At 41.7% G+C, this 23,454-nt stretch overlaps 1 protein-coding gene across 5 annotated transcripts; it reads right to left on the bottom strand.

Annotated features, from left to right (window-relative positions):
* Positions 1-12,027: 12,027 nt before the first annotated feature.
* LOC139346898 (glucagon family neuropeptides-like) lies at positions 12,028-17,810 on the bottom strand. 5 transcript variants are annotated; one of them, XM_070986258.1, is made up of 7 exons: positions 17,461-17,810; positions 17,145-17,249; positions 16,393-16,533; positions 15,642-15,746; positions 14,674-14,808; positions 14,013-14,133; positions 12,035-12,519 (listed from the first exon to the last, which is right to left on the bottom strand). In XM_070986258.1, the coding sequence occupies exons 2-7, from the start codon at positions 17,240-17,242 to the stop codon at positions 12,511-12,513; spliced, it is 609 nt and encodes a 202-aa protein (XP_070842359.1). In that variant the 5' UTR covers positions 17,243-17,249; positions 17,461-17,810; the 3' UTR covers positions 12,035-12,510. The 5 variants fall into 5 exon arrangements, with proteins under 5 accessions (XP_070842361.1, XP_070842359.1, XP_070842360.1 ...); XM_070986260.1 differs by lacking the exon at positions 15,642-15,746 and having other exon boundaries at positions 12,028-12,519; positions 17,461-17,769; XM_070986257.1 differs by lacking the exon at positions 12,035-12,519 and having other exon boundaries at positions 13,791-14,133; positions 17,461-17,765.
* Between the last annotated feature and the right edge of the window lie 5,644 nt (positions 17,811-23,454).

The following is a 23,454-nucleotide window of genomic DNA, read 5'->3' as shown; positions in this document are numbered from 1 at the left end:
TAATATATTGTATGTAAATGTTTGGTTTCAATATAACAACAGAAAAGAAAAAAGTTCAACACACATAAGAATTAAACACAGACATATTAAGACACTTGAACCGCTTTTGTTGACTTCAGGGTATAAAACGTTATTTTTGGGCTCAGGTATTATAAAACTGACTGTAATAAACCCAAATGGTGATTAATGACGATCTACCAGACAAAGAAAAACTGCATAAACACTCAGGTTTCAACCTTTAATATGTTTCATATGAATAGGAAGACTCACATCGTCTCATCAGTATACAGCAAGGTGATTCAAGTAGGCTCTGTGGGGGGAAAAAGTACCACAGTACTGGATTATTAAAATGTCTGCGCGCATGCATTACCCATAATGCTGTGAGCCCGTATTATGAACACATTATGGCCATTAAATGAGATTGTGGGATCATTCACCTTCATTGTTTATCACCAAGAGGCTAGGACGTGGTTTAAGTTTGAGTTTCGTCGACACAAACTTGCCAAACTTTCACAGGGAGATGATATCCTGGCAGAACCCATTAGAAAGACGCATAAATCCTTTCCTGACTTCATCAAATATTTACTCTTTTTCGCCCAGTCTTCTCATATATCTGCAAACATTCTTGTCAACAAAATGACAGAATTTCCCCAAAAGATATTTAGCCTCAACAAGACATCAGTGCAGATTAGAACAGATGAGAGTCGGCGCCGTGTGGATTGTGGATCATCGTCCCTTCAGCTGCAGGGGCTCCGCGCTCATGTTGCCCATAACAGTAGTGAGCCAGACAGGAGCAATTATTCACCATAAAGCAACATAGAGCTGGCTGAGAGTAAATTACACAGAGAGCCTCGACCAATTACTTCATGTAATGGTGAGACAAATCTCATTTGACACCATAACACCCTTGCATTGAATGGACCAATAATGAGCAAGTCCTCGTTCCTACAAAGCAGAGCGGAGAGGGAAGAGGAAAACACTCATCCTGCTGGTGCATCCTCTCAATTAAACACCAAGAAATGTTTTTGACGTAATTACACCAAGCTGGCTGAGACTTTTATTACGGCCTTTTAATGGTGTTTTTCAGATGGTGGTCAAGCGCTGTGTGGGGGAATCTTTGCTCACCCAGGTGGGCTTTTGTTGAGTTTGGGGTGTATGAGCTGATGAATGTCATGGTGAGGTGAGGGCGCTGTGCCCTCGCTGTCATTAGACAGTGTGCACAAATGAAAAAGGCCATAAGGACCACAATTAATAACACGTCCAGCTGTGGGATCATGGCAAACCACCTCTGGGTCACATTCTGCTGTGAACTTTGACTGTATGTGATAATTATTTGTTGGAAATTAAAACACAGCTCCGGTTATTTGGAAGTGAAGTGAGATTTGCTGCCAGTTAACGTCGTTTCATATTGCTCTTATTAAGAAGGCAGAATGGATTTTCCATGATATTCCAGCTGCCTGAAGAAGACATTTAGCTCAGCATCGTTGTTTCATATATGAGTGAATCATAGGTGTGTGCTATATAAGTACATAAGCCTCTCCTTTAGCTTTTAAGATGTTTATTTAAATAGCTTTTAAATTTCCTTTTTATTGGTCAGGCAGAGGTTGCTTTAATGAAAGAGTCACATACAACCCAACACTGTATACATATCAGACAATAGACATAAACAATGCTGCATCCATGCTAGCAGCTCTGTGAGGCTGCACTTTAAGCTAAATGCTAACAATGTAAGCATGGTGATGTTCAGCAGGGATAATGTTTACAGTGTTCGCCATTGCTGTTTAGCCTGTTCGCTAACAAGCACTCAACACAAAGCAGAGCTGAGGCCGATGGGAATGGTTTTACAGGCATGTGGTTATAAAATGAAGCACTGAATAAATCAGTGCGGGTATTCTCTGTTTTGCAGGCTCAGTATGAAACACCAATATGAAAAGCATCCATATGAAAAAGAGAAAATATATACAGTAGATGCTGTGTGGTACCATTGTCAGAGAATAGGAATGTGCTTTAATCTGAGGGGCTGCAGAGGACCAGGTCTCGAGGGTCTCCAACTCGTCCTCGATGCATTCCAGCACTGCACCATTCACTGTGAATAATGTCTGAATAATGTTTAATGTTTGTATGAATTCAGAGTGTATTCATAAAGAAGTGATGTGCTGCGGCTGCCATGGAAGCATATTTTAGCAGCTGTGAGACATCCCTGTAATGCTAATTTCCGCTGTGGTGAAAGACAAAAAGAGAAATCGTTGGTATGAATTAAAGGATCGTCTGGTGATAGTTAAACGTACAGTGTGTATTCTCAGCAGATGCTACACGTCTCAAGCTCATTCCCAGCACGAGAGAAGACGAGGCCAGGGTTTCATGAGCGACATGTTTTTAAATCTGATGCACGAATTAGATTTAAAGGTGAGCTGTTTCAGAGGCATGTGTGTCCCCGCAGATGTTACCTGTATCGTCATTCACACTGGTGATGCTGAACTGGTCATAGGATTCACTTTTTAAGTCATTTTTCCACTTTGCAGTTCAGCCAAAATTGAATTCTTACACTATTCCAGTTATTATGTGTGAGAACAGTGTAAGCTTGCCGGTGAATCAGTATTTCTTGTAATGGAGCTTTGGCAACTGCTGTGAGTAAGTTAGAAGAGGAGAGATTGGTAGACACAAATGCAACCGATGCTGCAAGAAATTACATTTGCATACAACTGTTTTGCAAGAGCAAATATGTTTGGAGGGAAACGTAATGCTGGCCGAATTTTCTATGAACATAATGAGGAAATTAAAGAACATGGCAGGTCACAAAAGGTTGGTGAATGTATGTTTGCTGACGACATTTGTCTGTCTCTCTCTCTCCATATGACAATCAAGCCGTTCCTCTTAGCTTATGGAAATGTTATCGACCGTTTGTCGGTTTGTTTCAACACAGAAACAGTCAGCAGTGACTTGAGACATAACATTTTTTAACGAACGTGTCACCAAACCAACCTTACCCACACTGCTTTTGTTGCCTACACCTATGCGAACCCTGGATCCTGGTGTTACGCCGCACAAATGTCGTGTTTCATTCACTCGTCTCTGAACATAACCCAGGCAGCAATTACTTTGTCACGTAAGCTTAATTTCTAGGAGACATGATTTACTATGTGATGATCCATCTAGGGCTGCACGGTGGCGCAGCAGGTAGTGCGTGTGCCTCACAGCAAGAAGGTTGCCGGTTCGATCAGACGGGGCCTTTCTGTGTGAAGTTTGCATGTTCTTCCCGTGCATGCGTGGGTTCTCTCCGGGTGCTCCGGCTTCCTCCCACAGACCAAAAACATGCTCATTAGGTTAATTGGTGACTCTAAATTGTCCGTAGGTGTGAGTGCGAGTGTGAATGTTTGTCTGTCTTTGCATGTGGCCCTGCAATCGGCTGGCGACCGGCTCAGGGTGTACCCCGCCTCTCGCCCATTGTAGCTGGGATAGGCTCCAGTCCCCCGCAACCCCGAAAGGGATAGGCGGTATAGATAATGGATGGATGGATGATCCATCTAACAAACAGCTCTTTTGTGAGTCTCGCTAAGTCACCGCGGTGCTCGACGATGTTGGCGAACAAATATATGACATAATTAGATAAGTTCAAATAGAGCGCTGGGACATGAGGAGGAAGCGAAAGTGCATAGGATGACACCCAAGGGTGTTGCCCCTCCATATGTTCCCAAACACTAACAAAAAGGCTTTGCTGAGTGATCCCGGGCTGTCAGCAGATATGGCGTGATCAGTCTTTTTTAATAAGCTCAGAGCTTAACAGTGCACCTCACTGCCAGACAGTAATGGTGCTGATTCTGACATAAAGACTTGTTTGTTGCTCAGCTGTGATTTTTCGGTACATACAGGGGGACAAATAGACGAGCATCATGCATTTTTCAGGACTTTGAGCTTAAAGGGAACAGTAGATTTTATGAAAGCAGTACAACTTTTTCCATCCTGGCGTCTTTACAGTCCGCAGCTGCTGGGTTGCTGAGTTGCTCGTGGTTTTTCTGTGTTGCTGTCACATCTCTGATATCTTATTTGGGCATTATTTATCAGCTACAAAATGATGATGTCAGTGCTTTTCAGTCGTTGAAAGTGTTCTGGTTTTCCAGTCATTCGCTCCCCGCTGCTTCATCAACACTTCCGCCCGGCAGCTTTACCGCAGGAGCAATCTGAGAAGACAAGAGACTTTATTTCAGGAGCAGTCACTGTCTGCTAAGATGAACTGTGAACGGCTAAAGATAGAGGCTCTATTTTAGTAACTGAAGATATTAAAGATACATATGAAACAGGCACAGGCAGGACATGAATGATATCACACTCATTCAGATCTTGGCCGACTGCAAAGCTGCTTTTGTTAAACATCCAAAGGTTATCTCCAGTCAGCGGCCACCAGTGTAATTACGGATGTTTAATTGACAGAGGTTAGTTAGCTGCTGATTAGCGGTCAAGCTACAAATTAGCCCAACATCTGAGAAACAAACCTGCTGTTTTTTTTGGTCATTAACCCACTGACTCACCACATAAAACCATCACGCTGAGCGCATGTTTGTATTTCAGGGACCCCCGCTCACATAGAAACAAGAAAATATGCATACTGTGTACTAATAGTGGCTCAAAATCAGCAGGATGAAGGAAATGTACACCAAAGACTGGGCAGTGGGGGCACATCAATGTAATAGTACACTTAACAGTCACCACCTGGCATTATGAATACATTTATTTTTGAGTTTTACCTGTTTTGATGCTAATACTTGTGTATTTCTACTACAGTGGTGTTGCAGCTTTTACTTAGTAAATGAGCTGAATGCCTCTTCCACCACTGGGTAATGACATGTAAAATCCAAAGAGGGATGAATGACTCATTTGCTTCACCGTGAACAGGATAATATTCAGAACAAGCTGTCTAATCATGTATGACAGGAAATTAATTCCCTCCGCACCGCAGAATGTAATGGTCATGCAGCTATTGCTCAGATAATTTAGAGATATGTCCCAGCTTGAGTCATATCTAATTACCTTTCTTATTCGTCACCTGTTTATTTGTGTGTCATTACAAAGGTGGCCACTTAAAAGGGTTAAAAGGATCCATGAAATCTTATTAGGCTGCCGCTCACTTTGGCAGCTGGGAAGACTGATGATGAGGAAATCTCCGATGAAGATGTATAACACTAGCCTTTCTTCAAATGCCAGCCCGAGGCCACTGCTGTACTGTAGAGAGGAATGAATCCTTATGGGATCAGTGTGGATTAGTCCAAGCACAGTTCTTATGATTCATTTTTTACAGTGTGCAACTTTCCATTTTGAGAAAAGATATTGTTACCTTAACTTTGAATCAAAGGTTTTAATATATTAACAGCAGATAAATGGATGACCTATAACACTAAAGGGGTCACTCATAGTGATGAACCCACAGACAAATAGATATTTTCCTCCAGAGTAGGTGGAGACCAAACACAGAGCTAAAAGCAGTGTGATTATTACAATTTTGCTTCATATCATCAACTGTTTGCAGAGTGACCTGTTTACAGCTTGCATGTGCTTCCCACAGGAAGCCAAAAATCTGTTAATACAGGATTAGAATAAATGATCAGGATAAATCAGATAAGCAAATTTGTTGTCATGTGAAATATGATATTACCACTTTAGTTTCCCAGCAGGTGTCACTCCAAATGGTCTTTTTATCTTTCGTTATTTAAATTGATATTCAAGTTGCCTTTTTGTGTTCATTTCCATTATAAGCATAATAGATATTAGCCTTACAAACGGTAGCATATGTTCCGAATCAACACATCTTACATCATTTCCTTATCAAATATTGATAAAAAATATTGGCTGGAATAAAGATTATTTGTTGTTCAGCTGAAAGTATGTTTTCACGAGGCTGCACAGGAACAGGTAAAAGAATAAGGCTGTAAAGCTCTGATGCTCTTTTTTAAGAGATGAATGAATGCTCTATTCTGGTAGCATGTGATTTATCTCCGCTCGCCCTGTACCTCCTGAAACAACACAAGACATGTATATCCACGTCAGCACAAGTGAGATAAATTAACTTTACCTCTATCTTTAGCAGGATTTAGAGCAAGCAGCTGAACTGATTTATTACCTCCATCTCATTGGCGTCAGATGAATGATGAACGCCTAGACGTGAGAACTACCACAACAGACACTTTATAGCCTTGTTTTTCTTTTCTTCTGTGACCTCTCAACACAGTGGGCAAGAGCATACTGTAATGTGCAGAGAAGTGTGCGATTTAATTGTGTACATATCTGCCAAATCCCCCAAAGTGTCTGTGACCTTCTTCATCTTGTACGCTTGTAAAGTTACAGCCACTGTCCTTTCTCAGTGATGATTTCATGAGGTAATAGGTTGTGCTAATGGAGAGATCGATAGCGTGACGTCAGTAGATGCATATTAATGGCGCTGTGGCCTGTGTGTGTGTGTGTGTGTGTGTGTGTGTGTGTGTGTGTGTGTGTGTGTGTGTGTGTGCTCAGCTTAGCCTCGAGACCTACAGTAGCTCTAATGATGTGAGGAAAATGACATCAGGGGTCAGCTGACAGCCCAATAATGAGTACAGCGTTCAGTCCAAATCCAGGTACATGCTCCCCTACCTCTGGCCTCTGAACCCAGCCTGCCCATGACGTCTGAGCCGGGAGAATGCTAATTGGGCTCTGATGTACTTTTCGGTGTCCACAGAGAGAAGAAAGGTGGAGGAGAATCATGAGTGGGCTGCGGATGAACAACTTTTAAAGGAATATGGAAATAAAACATTAATTCCTCGTTTAGATATGGGGCTCTGTTCAGATGTTGTTAATAAAAACTTCAGCACTTAACGCCTCGGCGAAAAAGGTGGGATGGAGAGCAGACATTTCAAACACTTAACAAGGTATCCTGTGAACTGCTGTCAGCTCGCTCTATTCCCGATGCACTCGCAGAGCAGAGACAACCAGACACACACACACGCGTAACTGAGACTACTGCAAACAAATTGCCAGCTGCTTGGCCTTTATCAAATGCCACATGTCCGCGAGTCATGTGGTCCACTACCGATATAAACCAGACACAAGTGAATCTCATTTAATTGTTCAGTGATATTTCTATAATTGATTGACAGTTTGATAGCCTGTATTGTGGCCACATGTGACACTTATGAGAATATGGTAACCGCTGCCACTGCTGACCTGTGTGCTGACATCTACTTCTGTCTGCAGTTGGATCTGATGGGTCCAGGCATCAAGTTCAGCTGTATTTAACTGTATTTCAAGTAAAGAAAAAGTCGGCAAACTGGTTTAGTAATAATGTCCATTACACAGAAAAATCCACCGCATGTTTGCTGCTGATCAAAGTCTGTAGCTGAGAACGAGCCCTGGAGTGTAGTGAATTGAGGCTGCATTTTGTTGCTATGAATTGCCGTGAAGGTTTCCTTTGTACAGTAAGAGGAAGAACTTGTGATTTTGTAATTCAGAAGCTCCGGCCTCACTTTAAAGAGCTGCCAAAGGAATCAATCCCTCCTCGTGTTCGAGAGTGATCTAAAAGCTGAAGGTTGTTCACCTTGATGCGAATCACATTCTTGTCTTTATCTGGCGCAGATGTGTTTGAATTTGAGGCTGAAGAGTGGCACAAAATCTGGGCAATCCATAGCTGCAGTACGAAAATTCGTTACACAGAGCTGCTGGTCATACCAGACCGAGAGAGGCTGTACAGTAGCTGTTAAGTGCACTGAGTTGGTTGCGATTCATTGCTATGATTTTAACTTTTTATTTGTAAGAGAAAAATGTGTTGTTAATGTGAGATTTTTGTCATTTTCTCTTAAGGATAGAGTCTCGCTTAAAGAGATTTAATACTGGTTCAAAAGGCAGCTGATTCACAGCTTCAGTCCAAAAATAAGTGGCCTTGACAAAACAATCAAACTCAGAGCTGTTCTTTGACTTTTTTGATTGATCAGAATTGCTATAACCCTCATACCAAACTTAGGCTCCGTTTACAGACAAGAGTAAAATGTCCCCTCCCTTAAAAGGTGGAGGATGATGTGCACTTGCATGACAAACGTCTCCTGCTAGACGTCTGGCATTAAGGAAATGACATGTTTCACTGGTGTAAATACAGCAGCAGCTTTCCATAATGGCTGAACTTTTGCACTGTGCTGCAGTCAGTCAAGCAGGGCCCAGGGGGCGGCGCTGATGAAAGGGCTTCATGTGGATTCCCCCTCCGGAAAGCTGCCACTCACACGGCCCCCAGAGGAGAGGGGGGGATCCCAAGTTTAAGCTGTGGAGTTTGCGTCGTGGAGTAGTTGAACGTGGAGTATTTTAGGCCGCAGTTTGCCAACAGCAAAGATGTCAAACAATCGCACTACATGCTGTATGCTTGAATATATTTAATGTACTGATGCTGTGAAAGTGTTAAAAAATTGTATTATTAGTTCATAAGAGATTTACTCACCACTGTGCGTTCATACAGCTGAGCAGGACCGCGAGCATGGCGTAGCCTCTTAGTCTTGTTTCTTCTTCAGGCCTCTAAAGACTTCTATTAAGTAAAATGAAATGGAAAAAGTACTCTCTGGCACAGATTTACTGAGCTGTGTCAAGGCTGTTGAATCTTAGTCTTATTCATCAAAATCTCTCTTCCAATTTTTGTTGATCCACTTCCAATGATTTGCTCAAATGTAGCCCAGAATCCACATTTCCTCTTGAGCCGCAGAATTGTTTGTACTTTTAGCACATTTTCCGTCAGTCTTGCCTCTTGCGGAGCCGTGTGATTAATTTGTGAAGGCATTAGTTCGAGTGTGTGTGTTATGAATAACTACACATTACTCACCCTCAGTTTCGCTCTATCTATCAGCAGCTTGCCTTTGCAGCCAGTGAAAGACAACATAGCTGAGACTGAAGACATTTGACTGAAATATATCCAGGTTGATCTTTGGGTGTCCAGGAAGGCCGACGGCGCCCCGCCCAATCCCAAACGCATCCTCCCGGGACTGGTTGCCTGGCAACACCAGCTGATTGGGTTAGCAGGGTTAAGAAAGGGTCTGGCACGGGCCGGAGGAATCAGATCACTCCCATTGATCATCTTCTCTCTGCACTCCTCTGAGAGCTGAGGCCATGGCCACAAAATCAAAGCCCTGCCATCATGTCTGAGAGGGGGTTATTACGCACACAGGGGAGCAGAGAGAGACACGGCAGGCTTTGTGTGGTTATTCGGTCTTACATCCCATACCACACATCACTGTGTGATGCTGCGACTGTACTCACAAGTGATGTGATTGTAATTGAAGACCTGCCCTGGAGAGAGCAGGTCTGGAGAGCGGGGGGCGTATGGATAAGCCCTCCATGTCCGGAAAAGGTCCTGCTCCGTGGTGACCTATTATCAGATGTTATGAGATATGGGGGATCTATTCAGGGTCATTAGCTGTGATTTGGACTGACGCACAAGTATAAAAAGGTGTCATGTGTAGAGAGAAGACAGAGGGCGGAGGGATATCGGGTGGGTGGTGGTATTCCAAATGCCACCTGCTGCACCCACACTGTGGGACTCCCCTGGTGTCTCAACAGGAGGGGGACACGCTGGACTGATGGATCACATTACAGATCACTTTAATGTCATTATATTATATTGATGATAGCATTGTTCCACCTGTAACATGCACGACAGATCTTTTTCACGGCAGACATTTTGACTTGTCATAGCAGGAAAGAAACAGGCGCAACAAACATTATTAATGATCCAGTGAGTCAGCATGCCATAAAAAACAGAAACCTGGAGCTAGCTCACCCAAATGTAATGTGATGCCATTATTCACACCTGTGCGTGTCCTGCTATGACGTGTCGGGATGTCTGGTGTGAAATAGTCTGTGTGCGGGTTAAATGGCCGTCTGAGTGAGTAATAATGCACCAGTTGTTCTGATATACAAAGACTGTAGACAAGACGATGTGGTAGATTTCTACGCTGCAAGATAAGAGTATGACAGCTAGCAGCTAAAGCCTTCTTGAATGGGTCTAATAAAGCCCAAAAAGATAAAGAAGAAGCTGTATTTAAAAAAAACTCAACACAAAATAAAGCTTTAAAGAAAGCTTATTTAAGATTGTGGCAGCTTTACGATGTTATCATGTTCGCCTTTAGAACAAAACAGGCGTACGTTAGCTTGCTACCTAGCTAAGTTAGCTAACATTGTACTCTACTAGTCCTGCTCCATCTCCGAGTTGTTTGCTTGTGTTTTTTGACAGGAGAAAAAGGCATTTAACTCATGATTTGTTGGGATAATGGAGTGAAATAGATAAAGGATTTTCAAAATTAATATTAGCTTACATATGTAGCTACTAAATCTTTGTAAGATAGCATAGCTAGGCTATCCTGTGCAACCTGTGTGAATGGGCTACTAGCTGGGTATGTCTATGCGTTTTTTCATCATTATTTTAAAGTGATTATAACATTATTTCAATCATTTGCTTCTCATTAGGTGTACTCTGGTACGACTGCAATTGCAAAGGGAAATCATTTTGGAAATCCTTTCAGGGCGAAAGCCACAATCTGCAAGAATTCGCTATGAAATGCTACAAACACACTCAGACCCGGTAAAACACCTGCACATCATCATACTGATAAGGTGCAAAAATACAAGACAAACCTCCTGAATTACAGCCCTTGGTTTTTATATTGTTTTCCACTGTTGCAGTAATTTGTTATGCAAATAATATAGGTCTACTATAAACTTAAAATATATTTTTTCTATCATTGATTCATCAACAATTGAATTTCAGTCCGAGAAATTTGATTCCAAATTCAAAGATATTTGATATAAAATTAAAAATGACTGCAGCAAATATTCACATTTAAGAAGCTGGAGTTTTTGGCGCTTTTGCTTAAAAATCATTGCATTATAATGATAGCTGAATATTTTTTGATAATTAATTGATTAATTGACTAATTGCAGTCTAGAATAAATGCATGCAGGGCATTTCGACTGGCAGGAACCTGAACGGTGCAAAAGAAAAGCTTCGGAGTCTTTCTTCGACCCTCTGTATGAAAACATATCCATGTAACTTTGAACTTTAAATGTTATAACCAAGAAGAGATTAACACTGTTTAAAAGAATGTTTAAAAGATCAGCCACAGAATTGGCTGCATTCTGCATTCAGTCTATTTTGTGATGTGAGCTGAGCTATGAAGGCACGCTGGGAAAAAGATGGCTTCTCCCGTAAGATTATTTTCTGTACGACCGCCCAAAAAAAGGTAGATTTCTCTCTTAATACATGTGGATACATTCCGTCATTTCTGTGCATGTTTAGCTGAAACCAGTCCGCGCCGGCTCTTTCGTTTTTGGCCCAAAGTGACTGTACCACAGTTGAGACTGGCCAACTGTTCCACCAGTACTGCAGGCCTTTGGTGGCGACTGCTGAAGTCCTGTAGAGGTGTAAAGTGCAGCGTGGCAGTGTGTGTTGCGGGCTGGGTGATCCCTCCCACGTCTCTTTACTCATGCTGTCCCGAGGGGAGGCAGACACCCGGCCAACTGGTGTCACTGTTCCTCCGCCAAAGCCACTGAGTCACCATGAAAATGGGGTAGAGATTTGGATCTTTTGCTCTCCTTTCCACCAGCTTATCCTTTCTTTCTGCAGTTCGCTGATTTATTTTGCAACATCCCGTTACTGACCGTCCACAGGGCGACAACACATAACACCCACACAGAAGACGAGAGGAATCTTCTTATTTTTGTTATTTCAGCATGAATTTTACAGTTTTTTTTACCAGGTGTGTGCATGTGTGTTTGTGCTTTGAGACTAATTTGCAGTAGGCTGCCTTGTCCTATGTGTGTGTCTTTTTGATGTTTCATGTTTCCCTCTGTGATGTCCACAAGCTGATTTTTCTCTTAATTCCTTTCATCTCTCTTATGAAACATCCTGTTAAAACTGTCGAGGGAGGGTCTATCTCCATTATAGGAATATTAGTAGTCATTTTCATCCTCCTAAATGTGACCTAACTTAAAGACTTATGGTGATATTGGCTTCAAAGATTAGACGAAATTTTTGTTGTTTACAAAAATTTATTCATACAAATCTTACAACACTTTTTTTTTTTAAACATTTATTGACTTGACCCTTGCAGATCGCCATTTGAAGTAGTAATCTAATATTCACTTTGTACACAGTAAATATATATATATCTTTGAAGATTACTTCATTTTAGTAAGGCTATTGGCGCTTTCATTATCATACATATAATGTTTCATGGAGAGCGGGAAACTGATCCTTCCCTCTATTTTCACAAAAATCTACGTCTAGTGCTCTAAAAACAAAGTGCAACAGAAAGCAGTGCAAGCAAGAGCGCTTGACGTCTAAGCTGGATGCTACTGAAGATCCTACCAAACGTCTGTGAGACACAAAAACAACAACAAAAGGGTGAAATGTAAGCTGATGATGTGCAGCATTGTAGGGCCACTAAATAGCCATCTGTGATTCATGGCGATTTTAAAGTCGATGCAAGACACCACAGCCGCAAACTGCATCCTGCGTCACAAAGCCTAGAGGAGAATGCAAAATTAAAGAAAGATTGATACAGTAAACACATCGAAGAACTTTTTTACCCTGCTGTTTTAAAACTAACTCACTTTTTCTGCAAAAATCTGTGTTCCTTCCTCACAAATCTCAAAGTTGTGCAAACGGGGGGGAAGCAGTAAGACTGATGTCTACTGCTGTAACTTCTGTAACGTGTTTGGTTTTTAGTCTAACATATAGATTTTACACTCTTCAGCCCACCCTTTGCTCCCTTTATTTCCTTTCCCTTTATGTCTGTCTAACTGTGTTTTCCTCTTGTGTGCTTGCATCTCATCCTCCCTCTTCTTTTAATCTAGTCAAGTCGTCAATTACGGCAGCCTTTGCGCCACCCTACAGATTTATAATAGAGTCACTTTAAATGTCCAATCACAGCTGTTTCCTCATATACAATTTAACAGCTGGGTACAAAAATGGCTTGGTCACAAAGCCTAAAAGATAAAGCATGACATTAGACTGGGAGATTCTTGCCAGCAGTTAAGTACATTCAGATAATTCTTCAAAGGAGGACAAAATTCAACATACAGCTTGTGTAGAAACGTCAGCGAGGAGAACAGAACACAAAACAACATCCAGGTATGACGGGTATGTATGTTCGCAGTAGTCAGAAAGCAAGCAAAACCATCTAGTTGGAGTCGTCTGCACAGATGCGGTGGCTAGTGCAATTACTTTAATCATGCAATCTACTGTAGTTTTTACATTGGTTCACATGACAGAAGAGGGAAGCACAATAGACCCAGAGGGCTCAAACACAAAAGTTCAAACTGCCTCTTGTGTCTCTCACAAAGAACAAATCGATGGATCAATCGCCATGTAACAAGTATCATATCTCGTTCAGTTTTTTTATGCTTTTCTTTTCTTTAAATTTGCTTGATGGTGCTTATGATGTTAGTGATACTTATTATATGGGCAGAGAGACATGAGAAAACCTTCAGAAGGATAAGAGGTTTCCAAACACACAGAAACCAGTTGATAGAAACACAAGATTGGCACTTTACATGAGTCAAAGGTGTAAGCTCAGTCTGTAAACACTGCGGAAGAAAAGGACAAGAACGACCTCAAAAGTACTCTGGTCCTCATCTCAGATTTGGGAGTTTTGCCTTATAAAGTGGATAACTGGCTTTTTGAGAGCCTCTAAAGCCAACAGGGCTTTCATCCGGTCTAACCCAGATCTGTTAAGTAATTTATCATCACAATATCACCCTTGCGCCCATAAACAGGACGCAGATAAATCTGTCAATCAGCAGTGATATGAGTGACACATCGGCCTCTCCACATTAGGTGGGATTAAAGGTGCTAATCTGTGAGACTCTAGAGAGACAGGAGCACAAATGAGGTGGAAGAAGAAATCAGGAGTGTTTGGAGCAAGATCACAAGGTTAAGAGTTAAAGGTGAGAAGGAAAGGGAGGGACATGAGACGCCCCCGCGAGGACACAGCCTCAAGAAAGAGCCTGAAACTCACCAGAAATTCGGGAGAAAACTGTTTCAGCCAGTCTCCCATAAAAGCCTCAAACTCATCCCCGTCCGGGAGGGCATCAAAGTCTATGTCTTGTAGGATTTGTTGAATACCTATGTCTTCAAGGCTGTTGTGAATAAAGACAACTAAACTCTTAATGTCACTTTACAAAAAGCAGCATTCAATACATTGATTGTCTTTTAAACTATTTATTTTCCTCACAATCATATCTCTTCACTGGATGTTTAAAAGACAGGGCTGTTGGAGCATATCGTCATTTGAACAATTGTCTCCCCACAATAAATAGGTCTAAAAAAAATAAATCAATGAATACATAAATAGAGGCTATTCTTTTCTCTCTCTCTCTTTTTTTTTAGAATGAACAAAAATTGGTCCACAAAGTAGATATGTATGTCCTCAAGTGCTTTAAGTACAAAATAAAAAAACAATATTATTATCAAAATATTCATTTTAATGGCTTACTTCATACATAAATACATGTTTAAGAACACAAAAGCGATCCACTGATTGTTCAGATCTCAAAATGACTTCATCTGGGGCTGCACACACTTAAGTTTTTTTTTGTTGTTTTGTTTTTCAGGAGGGAGGGGGAGAATGCTACAAATATGCCAGCCGGCGTCCCTTGTTTCTAATTCTCTGTCTATACCTTTTCCCAAGGACTGCCGCCAGGTATTTCTTGACCGCCATTTGCTTTCGGTAGCGGCTGTAGCTGTCTGTGAAGATCCCGTCTGAGTGTCGCTTGGACAGAGGCTCCGAGCTGTCCTCCAGTGTTTTCCCCCCGCTGCGAGAGAGAGAGTGAGAGAGAGACGAGAGGCAGGTCTCACTACCATCACACTGATGCGTTTCCATCCACATGACCCCCTGTATGTACAGCCTGTGGTGCTGAGCTGAGGAGCCTGGACTCTCGGGCTGAGGCTGGAGGGGATGTTTGAGTCATCTTACAAATGATCAGAATTCATTCAGAGCAATGCAGAGCTGCAGAGACCCGATCTGGGTGCTTATTTTGGAGCATTTTTTGGGGGGGGGAATAATCAGATTTCACCATTTAGGTGATTCTAAAACAAAGCAGCAGCCTGTGCTGTCAGAAAGAGTTTGCATGAAGAATGATCGGACAAAAGCCTCAGAGGCATTTTCTCTCTTTGTTTAACTTTCAGCCCACCCCAGGACGATCTGGCATAGATTTTCGACCTGCAATAAGATGTGATAGGCCTTCTCATAAGCTTGGAGTAATTGCAACCCACCCTGCCTCCCCTCCACTGGGACCCCATCCTATAAATTATTCATATGGAAATAAATTTAAGCCTGCGCGGGGGGTTAATTCTTCCCTGTGCGCCTGCACGACGCAGCAGCGGGCTCAGAAAATGACTCTTCCCAAATCAATCAAGTGCCCGTTTGAGCTCTCCACGACCATCCTGCAGCATTAATAAAGGCTGATTCAGGGGGCGCCAGCTTTGGCTGCACGCTGGGGGATAATGGGACCACAGACACGTACAGTACGTATAACAGCGTGAATTATGAGCATTTAAAGGATCAATCCAAAAGAAAGAAAAACGCACATAGGACGGAAAACATCAAGCATAAAAGAAGAGGTGACAACCAAGAAGATGTTCTTACCCTACGCGTTTTGCCATCAGAGAATGCAGATATTTCCTTGCTGATAACTGACCCAGCGCTTTCCTGTAGGCTTTATTAAACATGCCGTCTGCATGCCTTTCCGTTCTGGGGTGACAGATAGCCACACAGTAAAATCACCACACACGCAGCGCAAGAGGCAACAATTTCAAGTAGCTGCACTGCAAAAAAAAATACCCATCTGAACAGGTCAATTACAGGAGGAATATCGGCCTCGTGTTCTGTTTTTTAATTGGAGGAAATAAAAAAATACAAGTGGTTTTTAGATTAATTCACTTGCGTCCATGTTTGAGGCGTTTTCTTCAATTATTTTGCACATAATATGTTGCATTGTTTTATAATTTCTGCTAAAAAGTAAAGGTTTTGCTGCTGAGCTTCAGCGCTTCGTTCGCAGCCAGATTTTATAGATTTTTTTCATTCTTTTCTCGCAGTTTGTTTATTCGTTTAGAAAAAGGCGGATTTAAATCACCTAAGTTCCCCTGGGGATTGAGTTAAAACAGAGACTAACTTGCTGAAGTCGTTTCTTGAGGTGATAAATAATAAAAGACGCTTCTCGTCGTGTTGACAGTTAGACAGCACCTCGACGGTACGTTACACTGATTCACACAAAACGCCAACATAGGTGGACAGAAATAGGACTACAGCGATGAGATGTTCAACATGAATGTCTCCAACGTTGGGGGGGGGGGGGGGGGGGGGGCAGAAAAGTTTTCAGACTGGTGGTGATAGTCACCTTTTCTCTGCTGGTGGGTAATACAACGAGTAGACGTCGTCAGCCACAGACACGGGGCTCCTCACATGATCCATCTGGTCTCTGTCGTAATCCAGGGACTGTAAGGAGTTCCCGTCCTCATCATAAACCTCACTGTCGAGTCTGAAAGAAGCAGACACGTTTTCACAACCTGTTTCCCAGTCTGGAGCTGAGAGGTGACAGCACGCTGAGATATTACCTGCACGTTGCAGTCAAATTCACGATCACACGGAGCCGTTTGACATGTTTTATGAGCTCCTTTAGACTTTTTATGTCTGAAACTTAAAAAAAAAAATATCCACCACAAATGTTTCTTGCTGCCACACCATCTATTTAAATAACATTTCTTTAATTGTGCATGTACAAAAATGCAAATTCATCCAAAATATGCCTTTTTTTCCTGCTAAAAAGTTTTTCTAATCATCAGGTCCAATCTGATCACATAAACTGGTGGATTAATGGGCGCAGGACGCATTGAGACACTGGTCTTCACTGCCTCAGCAGCCTAAATCACATCACAGCCGCTCCCTGGTCAATGTTTCTGCGCAATTATTTCTGTGTGAGCAGCCCTATGGATGGATGGTGATGGTGTTGTAATCCGATCGGCAATTACAGTCCCAGACAGAACTAACTGTGACTGTGAGGCAGGCATGATGTGCAGCCTGCGCCCCGCTGCTCAGCGCAATAACGCACACTCAAAGTGACACTGAAACGGTGGGTGAGGGTGTACGTACCTAACACTGGGAAAGCTAAGCCCCACAGGTGAGCAGTTGACGCTGTAATGCATCATGATTCCATAGATGAGTAAAGCTAAAGTCGCTTTTCTAGACATTGTCCTTCTGCAAAAGAAAAAAAAACGACGTTAAGTGAGTGAACAGGTGAATCACGTGTAAGAACAATTCTTCAATGCCTTCTTTTGTTTCCTGTGACATTTAGTTACTTTCACACCACATCTGTGAATTCTAAAATTAAAAAAAAAAAAATCAGCCACCTGACTTTCTCCCCAAACGCTGCCTACTTTTACGCTGCGTAAAAAGTGCATCCTCTTACCAGTTGCGAGACGCTGGACGCGATCCGCTGAAGTCCTCGACTGGGAGAGTGAGATAGGATCTCTATCTCAGTCCCTCTCTCTCTCTCTTTCTCTCTCACTTCTTCTCCTCTTCCTCTATTCCCTCAGTGAAGCGCCTTCCTCAGTCTCCTTGTGCTTGTTCCGAGTGTGCAGCCCTCCGTGCGCCCGCAGCTCAGTTCTCCGGGATTTCTACGTGTACTCGGTCATGGGCAGAATGAAGAGCGCCAAACATTTGTCTGCGGGGAACTTTGCTGCGTGCTAAGAACTCAACTCCCCTTGGTTTTTTATTCATGAATCCGAAAGGCATGCCTTTTTCACTTCTCACGTAGGTGTGGAGGGGGGGGTGAGGGTAGGAGAGGGGAGGTGGGCGGCTGCGTCATCGCCCCCGTCCCATTGGAGTGCATCCGTCTTCCGCGTCAATGAAAGACCCAGAGCCAAGTCATAAAAAAAGAATGGATCTGGAATTCAAACATGATCATTAATTACACAGTGAATTAATGTCAACATTTGACGTCACGCCATTAGCAGGATCACGTGGCCTGTGAAGCCTGGCGGGATGGAGGGAGCTGTCCGGTGCTGAAAGACGACTGACAGCCTCTCCTCAACAAAAAGTTTGTCTGAGCAAGGCATCAAAGAGATGTCTGATTGATTGACCTGCATATTTTTAGCTATTTTTCCCATGATTCACCTGTCCACCCCTGCTTAGGTCAGGGGTCAGTTACACAACCAGGTACTTCAATATTGTTCAGAGGGACGTTTCATCTGGAAGCAAAGCGGATCTGAAATGTTCGAAACCACCAAATATGGGAATGGATGTTTTCACTGGCCGGTGACGAAAAGCTTTATTAGCATATTCATATATCTGACATAAGCTGTTGTCTTGTGGAGCTGACTGACTTTGACTAACTAAGGCACCAGAAATGTCTCTTATAAGTATATTTATAAGTCATTTTTAGCATCTTCAACCCTTCCTGTTCAGGTCGGAGGTCGGGCTCAGTTACACAACCAGGACATGATAATAACGCACAGATTTAAACCTGAGTCATGTGGCCGAAGGTTTTGAATGAATCAGCTTTTACATTCTGATGTCTTTGTGTTTTATTTTAGCCTTCTTGCCGCACTCCTTATTTGCAGTAATAAAATAAACCATCAGTCTCCCGTGAATGTGTTTTCCAAACGTCACCTCGGAGTTAATAAAAGGAGGCGTGTTTTCAGCTGTGTGATGGTGCATTTTTCAGATAATTCAGTGGGTTTTAGATGGTTTATGATCTTTGGGAGAAGCAATCATTCATGCAGTGACACAGTTCACGTGGAGATTCGTGGTTGTAATTTGATGGCGATGAAAAGATGATGTTTTAGCTTATTTATGTGTTTAACGTCAGAGACCGCCACGTGGAGGTGGCCAGTGCTGAAATGTGCCAGACGAAAAGTTCCTCTCAGGCACCAAAGAGATCATTTATATTTAGAATTTCCCCCATGTTTCACCTTTCTGTCTCCGTTAAGGTCAGAGGTCAGACTGAGTTATAGAAGCAGATATTTGTCAGCTGAGTCATCCGGTTGAAGGAGAGTCTCTTTGGCTCTACTTGATGTCGCTCTTCAGACATTTACGTGGGATTTTATCACAAACCCAATTTCCACAACTTTCCCAGCCTGTTGTTGCTCCTGTCCCAACGTGTTTGAAACATCTTGCTGCATCAAATTCAGAATAAGCAGATATTTACAAAAATCAATGAAGCTCAAAAATGAAATATTTTGTCTTTGTGCTGTTTTAAACTGAGTTTATGTAAAAAAGGATTAGTGAATGATCACATTCTGTCATAACGTTTTCTGATTCAAGGTTGTACATGATTAGATGCTTTTATTTTTGTAGCTGGTGGAGGTGGAGCATGTTTAAACAATTTTATATAAAATAAAGTAGTTTAGTCCAGTGGTTCCCAACATGGGGGTCCGGCCCCTCCAAAAGCCCTCAAGATAAATGTGAAGGCTCATGAGATGATGCAAGAGGAAGAAAAACCATTTACAATAATTTTATTCTAACCTTTGCTTTTTGTTTGTGAAATAATGGAGAAATAATGGAGCATCTAGAAGTTTAGAGGGAAAATGACATGCGGCCTCAAGTACAAACCATCAGTTATTAATCTTCATCACATGTGTTTTATATGTTAAATATTATTTGTAAAACAATAGTTCCCTCTGAAATGTAGTGAAGTTGAAGTATAAAGCAGCATGCCAAAGTACAAATACCTCAAAGCTTTACTTAAATACAGTACTTGGTGAGTGTACTTGAATTAACTTTGTGTTTTCTGCTCTACTTTCCCTCATCTGCAGCTCTCGTGACTGTTTTTACGGCCCGGATACTTTTCATTACCAGTCAGCGGGGTCCTCTCTCCACAGAGGTATCAGGACCATGTGCTGAATCTTCAGTGGGTGATTCAGAGCGGTCGATCCTCCTCTGGCTCTGACGTCATGTGGTGGTTTTTACACTTCACTCTGAATTGTTCAGACGTGGAGAGGAACATGCCTGCTGAGCCCGAGCGCAGCCTTTACTCTGAGAGAGCACTGCACCCAAGTGGTTATGAGAAGAAAGTGCACTGTGATCTGAGTGAGATGACGTTTCATGCTGAATGTGAGTTACCTTGTTTGAAACGTGCAGGCTGGAGGATCAGGTTATAAGATAATAATGATTTTCAAATGGGTCGATAAATCATAAATAACATGTATGTATGTATGTATCATGCATTCTCACAAAGTCTTACTCCACTACATTTGTCTGACGGCTTTAGTGACTCGTTACTTTCACACTGAAGGATGAGGTGTTCCTTTATGGGTTGATCAAGCTCTCCTTCATCTAAATGAACTGTTTAAAACCCTCTTACATTATCTGTAAAATGTCAAATGTAAATGTCACAAAGATGAAAACAGGCTGTTTCTCTCATGAAAAGTTGACTTTTTAGAGATACGTGGTTCTCACAGGTCAACGACACTGCAAACATGTGATGATCGTATAGAAAATGATGCATTGCTGCAGATTAAACTCATATTGATCCAAAAACATCAGATATAACAATAAAAAACTGACAGGGGCCATTTTACTGCACAATGAGTACTTTTACTTTTGATACCTGAATCATATTTTGCTAATATACTACTTACATATTTAAGCGAGGTTTTGAATGCAGGACTACATGTAGTGGAGCATTTTCACAGTGTGCTAGTTGTACTTTTACTGTAGTAAAAGAACTTTTTGGACCCTGAAGTGAGTGGAAATTAATTAACATCTCATACTGAAATGTAAAATGCTGATTACTCAACCAGCCTCTTAATCATGTTAAAACATATTCACCAGAATATCACTTTTTTTATCATCTAATTACCTGTGAGAACATTAGGCAGATAAGAATATTTATCCTGAGGTCACCTGACGCTTGACTCACCACACCATATAAGAGTCTTCCTGTAATAATCACGGTGCAATATTAATAAACCTGCTGCCTGAGCAGCCATTTGTAGAAGCATGCACAGCAAAGGAAATAAACCTCTGTTTGCTCAGATGTGTCTGCAAACAGCCGCGGCCTTGAATTCACACAGTTTCATATCGCTCACGTGGAAGGACAGCTGTGGGTAATCAGAGGCGTACAGTGTGCCAAACGAGACAGGTGAAGAACATATGACTCACTGCAGTTTTAGCGCTGTTAGCTTTTCATAGCGCCTACTGGTGTTGACATGTCGCGTTTAAAGCGTTTTATTGAAGTTTCGGCCTCATGACTCAAATTTTTTAATACTCAGCCTTTACAACCACAGGTGTTGACAGAGAGCAGCTTTTTAAATCTAATTTGTAAGGTAGGTGTGTGTGTGTGTGTGTGTGTGTGTGTGTGTGTGTGTGTGTGTGTGTGTGTGTGTGTTGGGGGGGGAGGTAAGGGGTGAGATGAAATGAAAAAGAGATGCAAAAAGATAGAAATTTGACACATTGAAAAATACCCAAAAGCATATACAAAATGTACAAGTTCATTTCATTCATTAACACTGAGGTTTTTGCTGCTTATTGCTTATTGGAGATACGTGGTTTTCACTGGATAGCCATAAAAAGCCACCATATTAGGATGTCATGTATTTGACATTAGATATTATTTTTCTAAACCCTCAGCTGCCAGTTTATTAAGCACATTTAGCTATAAATTAATCTTAAAGACGTACATGTAGAGCATATAAACTTCAGCTTATGTATCTTCTTCATGTGGGATTTTGTACATCAGTATATTTAAGTGGTTTGTTTGGCTCAAAGCCTTTTTCTAGGTTAATCTCAGGCACCCGATGTCAGATACAAACACTGACTTTAGCTCATCACGTTTTCAGATTTTTCTCTGGAGGAAAGTGACTTCATCATACTTTACAGTTCACATTACCACCCTTCTCCTCAAGTCTGTAGTACTGTGTAGTATTTCGGTCTCCTCACTGCCACACTTTTAACAGTCTGTTGGCTGTTAGCTGTGTGAGCTACTGTACGCATGTGTACTGCTTGTATTCTAACTTTGAGCTTAAGTTTATCTTATCAATAGACCAATAATGTGTTGACCTAATATCCATCCATCCCGACTTCACGCAAGACGTCTTCACTGAAGCTAAAAACAGACAGACAAAAACAACGTTGTCTCATCCCTAAAATGGTTCCAACATCATGAATGCCTTTTTTCTTGTGCTGTATTGAGGTTCTGTTGTACAACTATTGCCCAAGGACACTTTGACAGAGCAAACTTGAACTCAGCACGTCCTGTACTATTTGATAGTACATCGTGTATGAGCGTTGCAAACTGATGATGTGTGGGCTCGTATTGGTCTAACTCACAGAATCGTGTTTCTGAAGAGTGACGACAGCGACGTGTGTGGAATGGATAAAAAAGCACATTCGTGAATCTAAATATTCAAAAATACCTAAAGGACACAAAGTAATGAGGCCATACAAAGAAATAATGTCATCTCTTTTACCGTAAATCATATGAATATCTCTCTCCTGTTATTTCTGATGTCTAAAATCAATCAGCCAATGTTGTGTCAGCTGGTGAGAAGAGTCCCGTTCCACAGCTGGTTTTAGGCATACGGGCTCACGCTCATAGGGAGCAATGAGCTCTGATCAGCATCTTCATCGGGCTCTTATACGACTTCAGGTGTCACAATATGTGAGATAAGATACGGTAACACTTTATTAAGTGTGTCCTGCCTCATCTGAGCAAACCTCCCTCCCTTACACAGCCATGGCCACACAAGCGCTCTCAGATCACATCATTAAGACACCAATCAAATGAATAAACATAAATAAAATTACTTTAATACCACACTCTAGTTGAATCATTCAGTTGTATCTATGGGCATAATTGCTATATTCCTAAAGGTAAAATATTAATATAGTAGCTTACATTTGCTTATATTTGCATCCTTGTGAAATTATGATGTGGATGTCCTCTAATTACAACCAAGAAGAAGTATTCAGATATCATATTTATGTTAAAGTACTGCAGTTATACCACGCTGTGAAAATACTCTGCTAAAAGGAAAAGTACAGCATTCAAAGCTTCACTTAAGTGATAAGTATTATCAGCAGAATGTATCTTAAGTAAAAGTACTCATTGCGCAGTAAAATAATTCCTGTCCGTATTTTACTATTATATCTGAATTTTCTCCAGTGGTTCATCATCCAGTTTATCAGAAACATTCAAAATCACCATATTTGGAGATACGTGGTTTTCACTTGACATGAGGTATGAAAAAGTAGTTCCCAGTTCTCACTAATAATCCTCATGAATTAGCACAGTCAGTCAAAGGCTGTAATGAAATGCGTTTGCTGACTTTACAGCTCCAGTATGTCTTAATACAGTTAGTGATATTCCAGCTTTGACAGCTGCTGCAGCCTTTCCAGTGAGCTACAGATGTGCAGCAGCAGCAGCTGCAGCAGCAGCGCTTTAACCAGCAGGGGGCGCCAG

This window comes from Chaetodon trifascialis, chromosome 18, assembly GCF_039877785.1.
Source record: "Chaetodon trifascialis isolate fChaTrf1 chromosome 18, fChaTrf1.hap1, whole genome shotgun sequence".
In the NCBI taxonomy this organism is placed as follows: Eukaryota; Metazoa; Chordata; class Actinopteri; order Chaetodontiformes; family Chaetodontidae; genus Chaetodon; species Chaetodon trifascialis.
The sequence above is the reverse complement of the archived record's forward strand: the minus strand, read 5'-3'. Positions and strand labels throughout refer to the sequence as shown.

Coding starts and splice junctions, on each gene's coding strand:
- LOC139346898 (XM_070986257.1), bottom strand. CDS start 17,242: ATGTCTAGAAAAGCGACTTTAGCTTTACTCATCTATGGAATCATGATG. Junction 15,747..16,392: donor TACCCACCAGCAGAGAAAAG/GTGACTATCACC, acceptor CTGTCACCCCAG/AACGGAAAGGCATGCAGACG. Junction 14,134..14,673: donor GCGGCAGTCCTTGGGAAAAG/GTATAGACAGAG, acceptor TATTCACAACAG/CCTTGAAGACATAGGTATTC.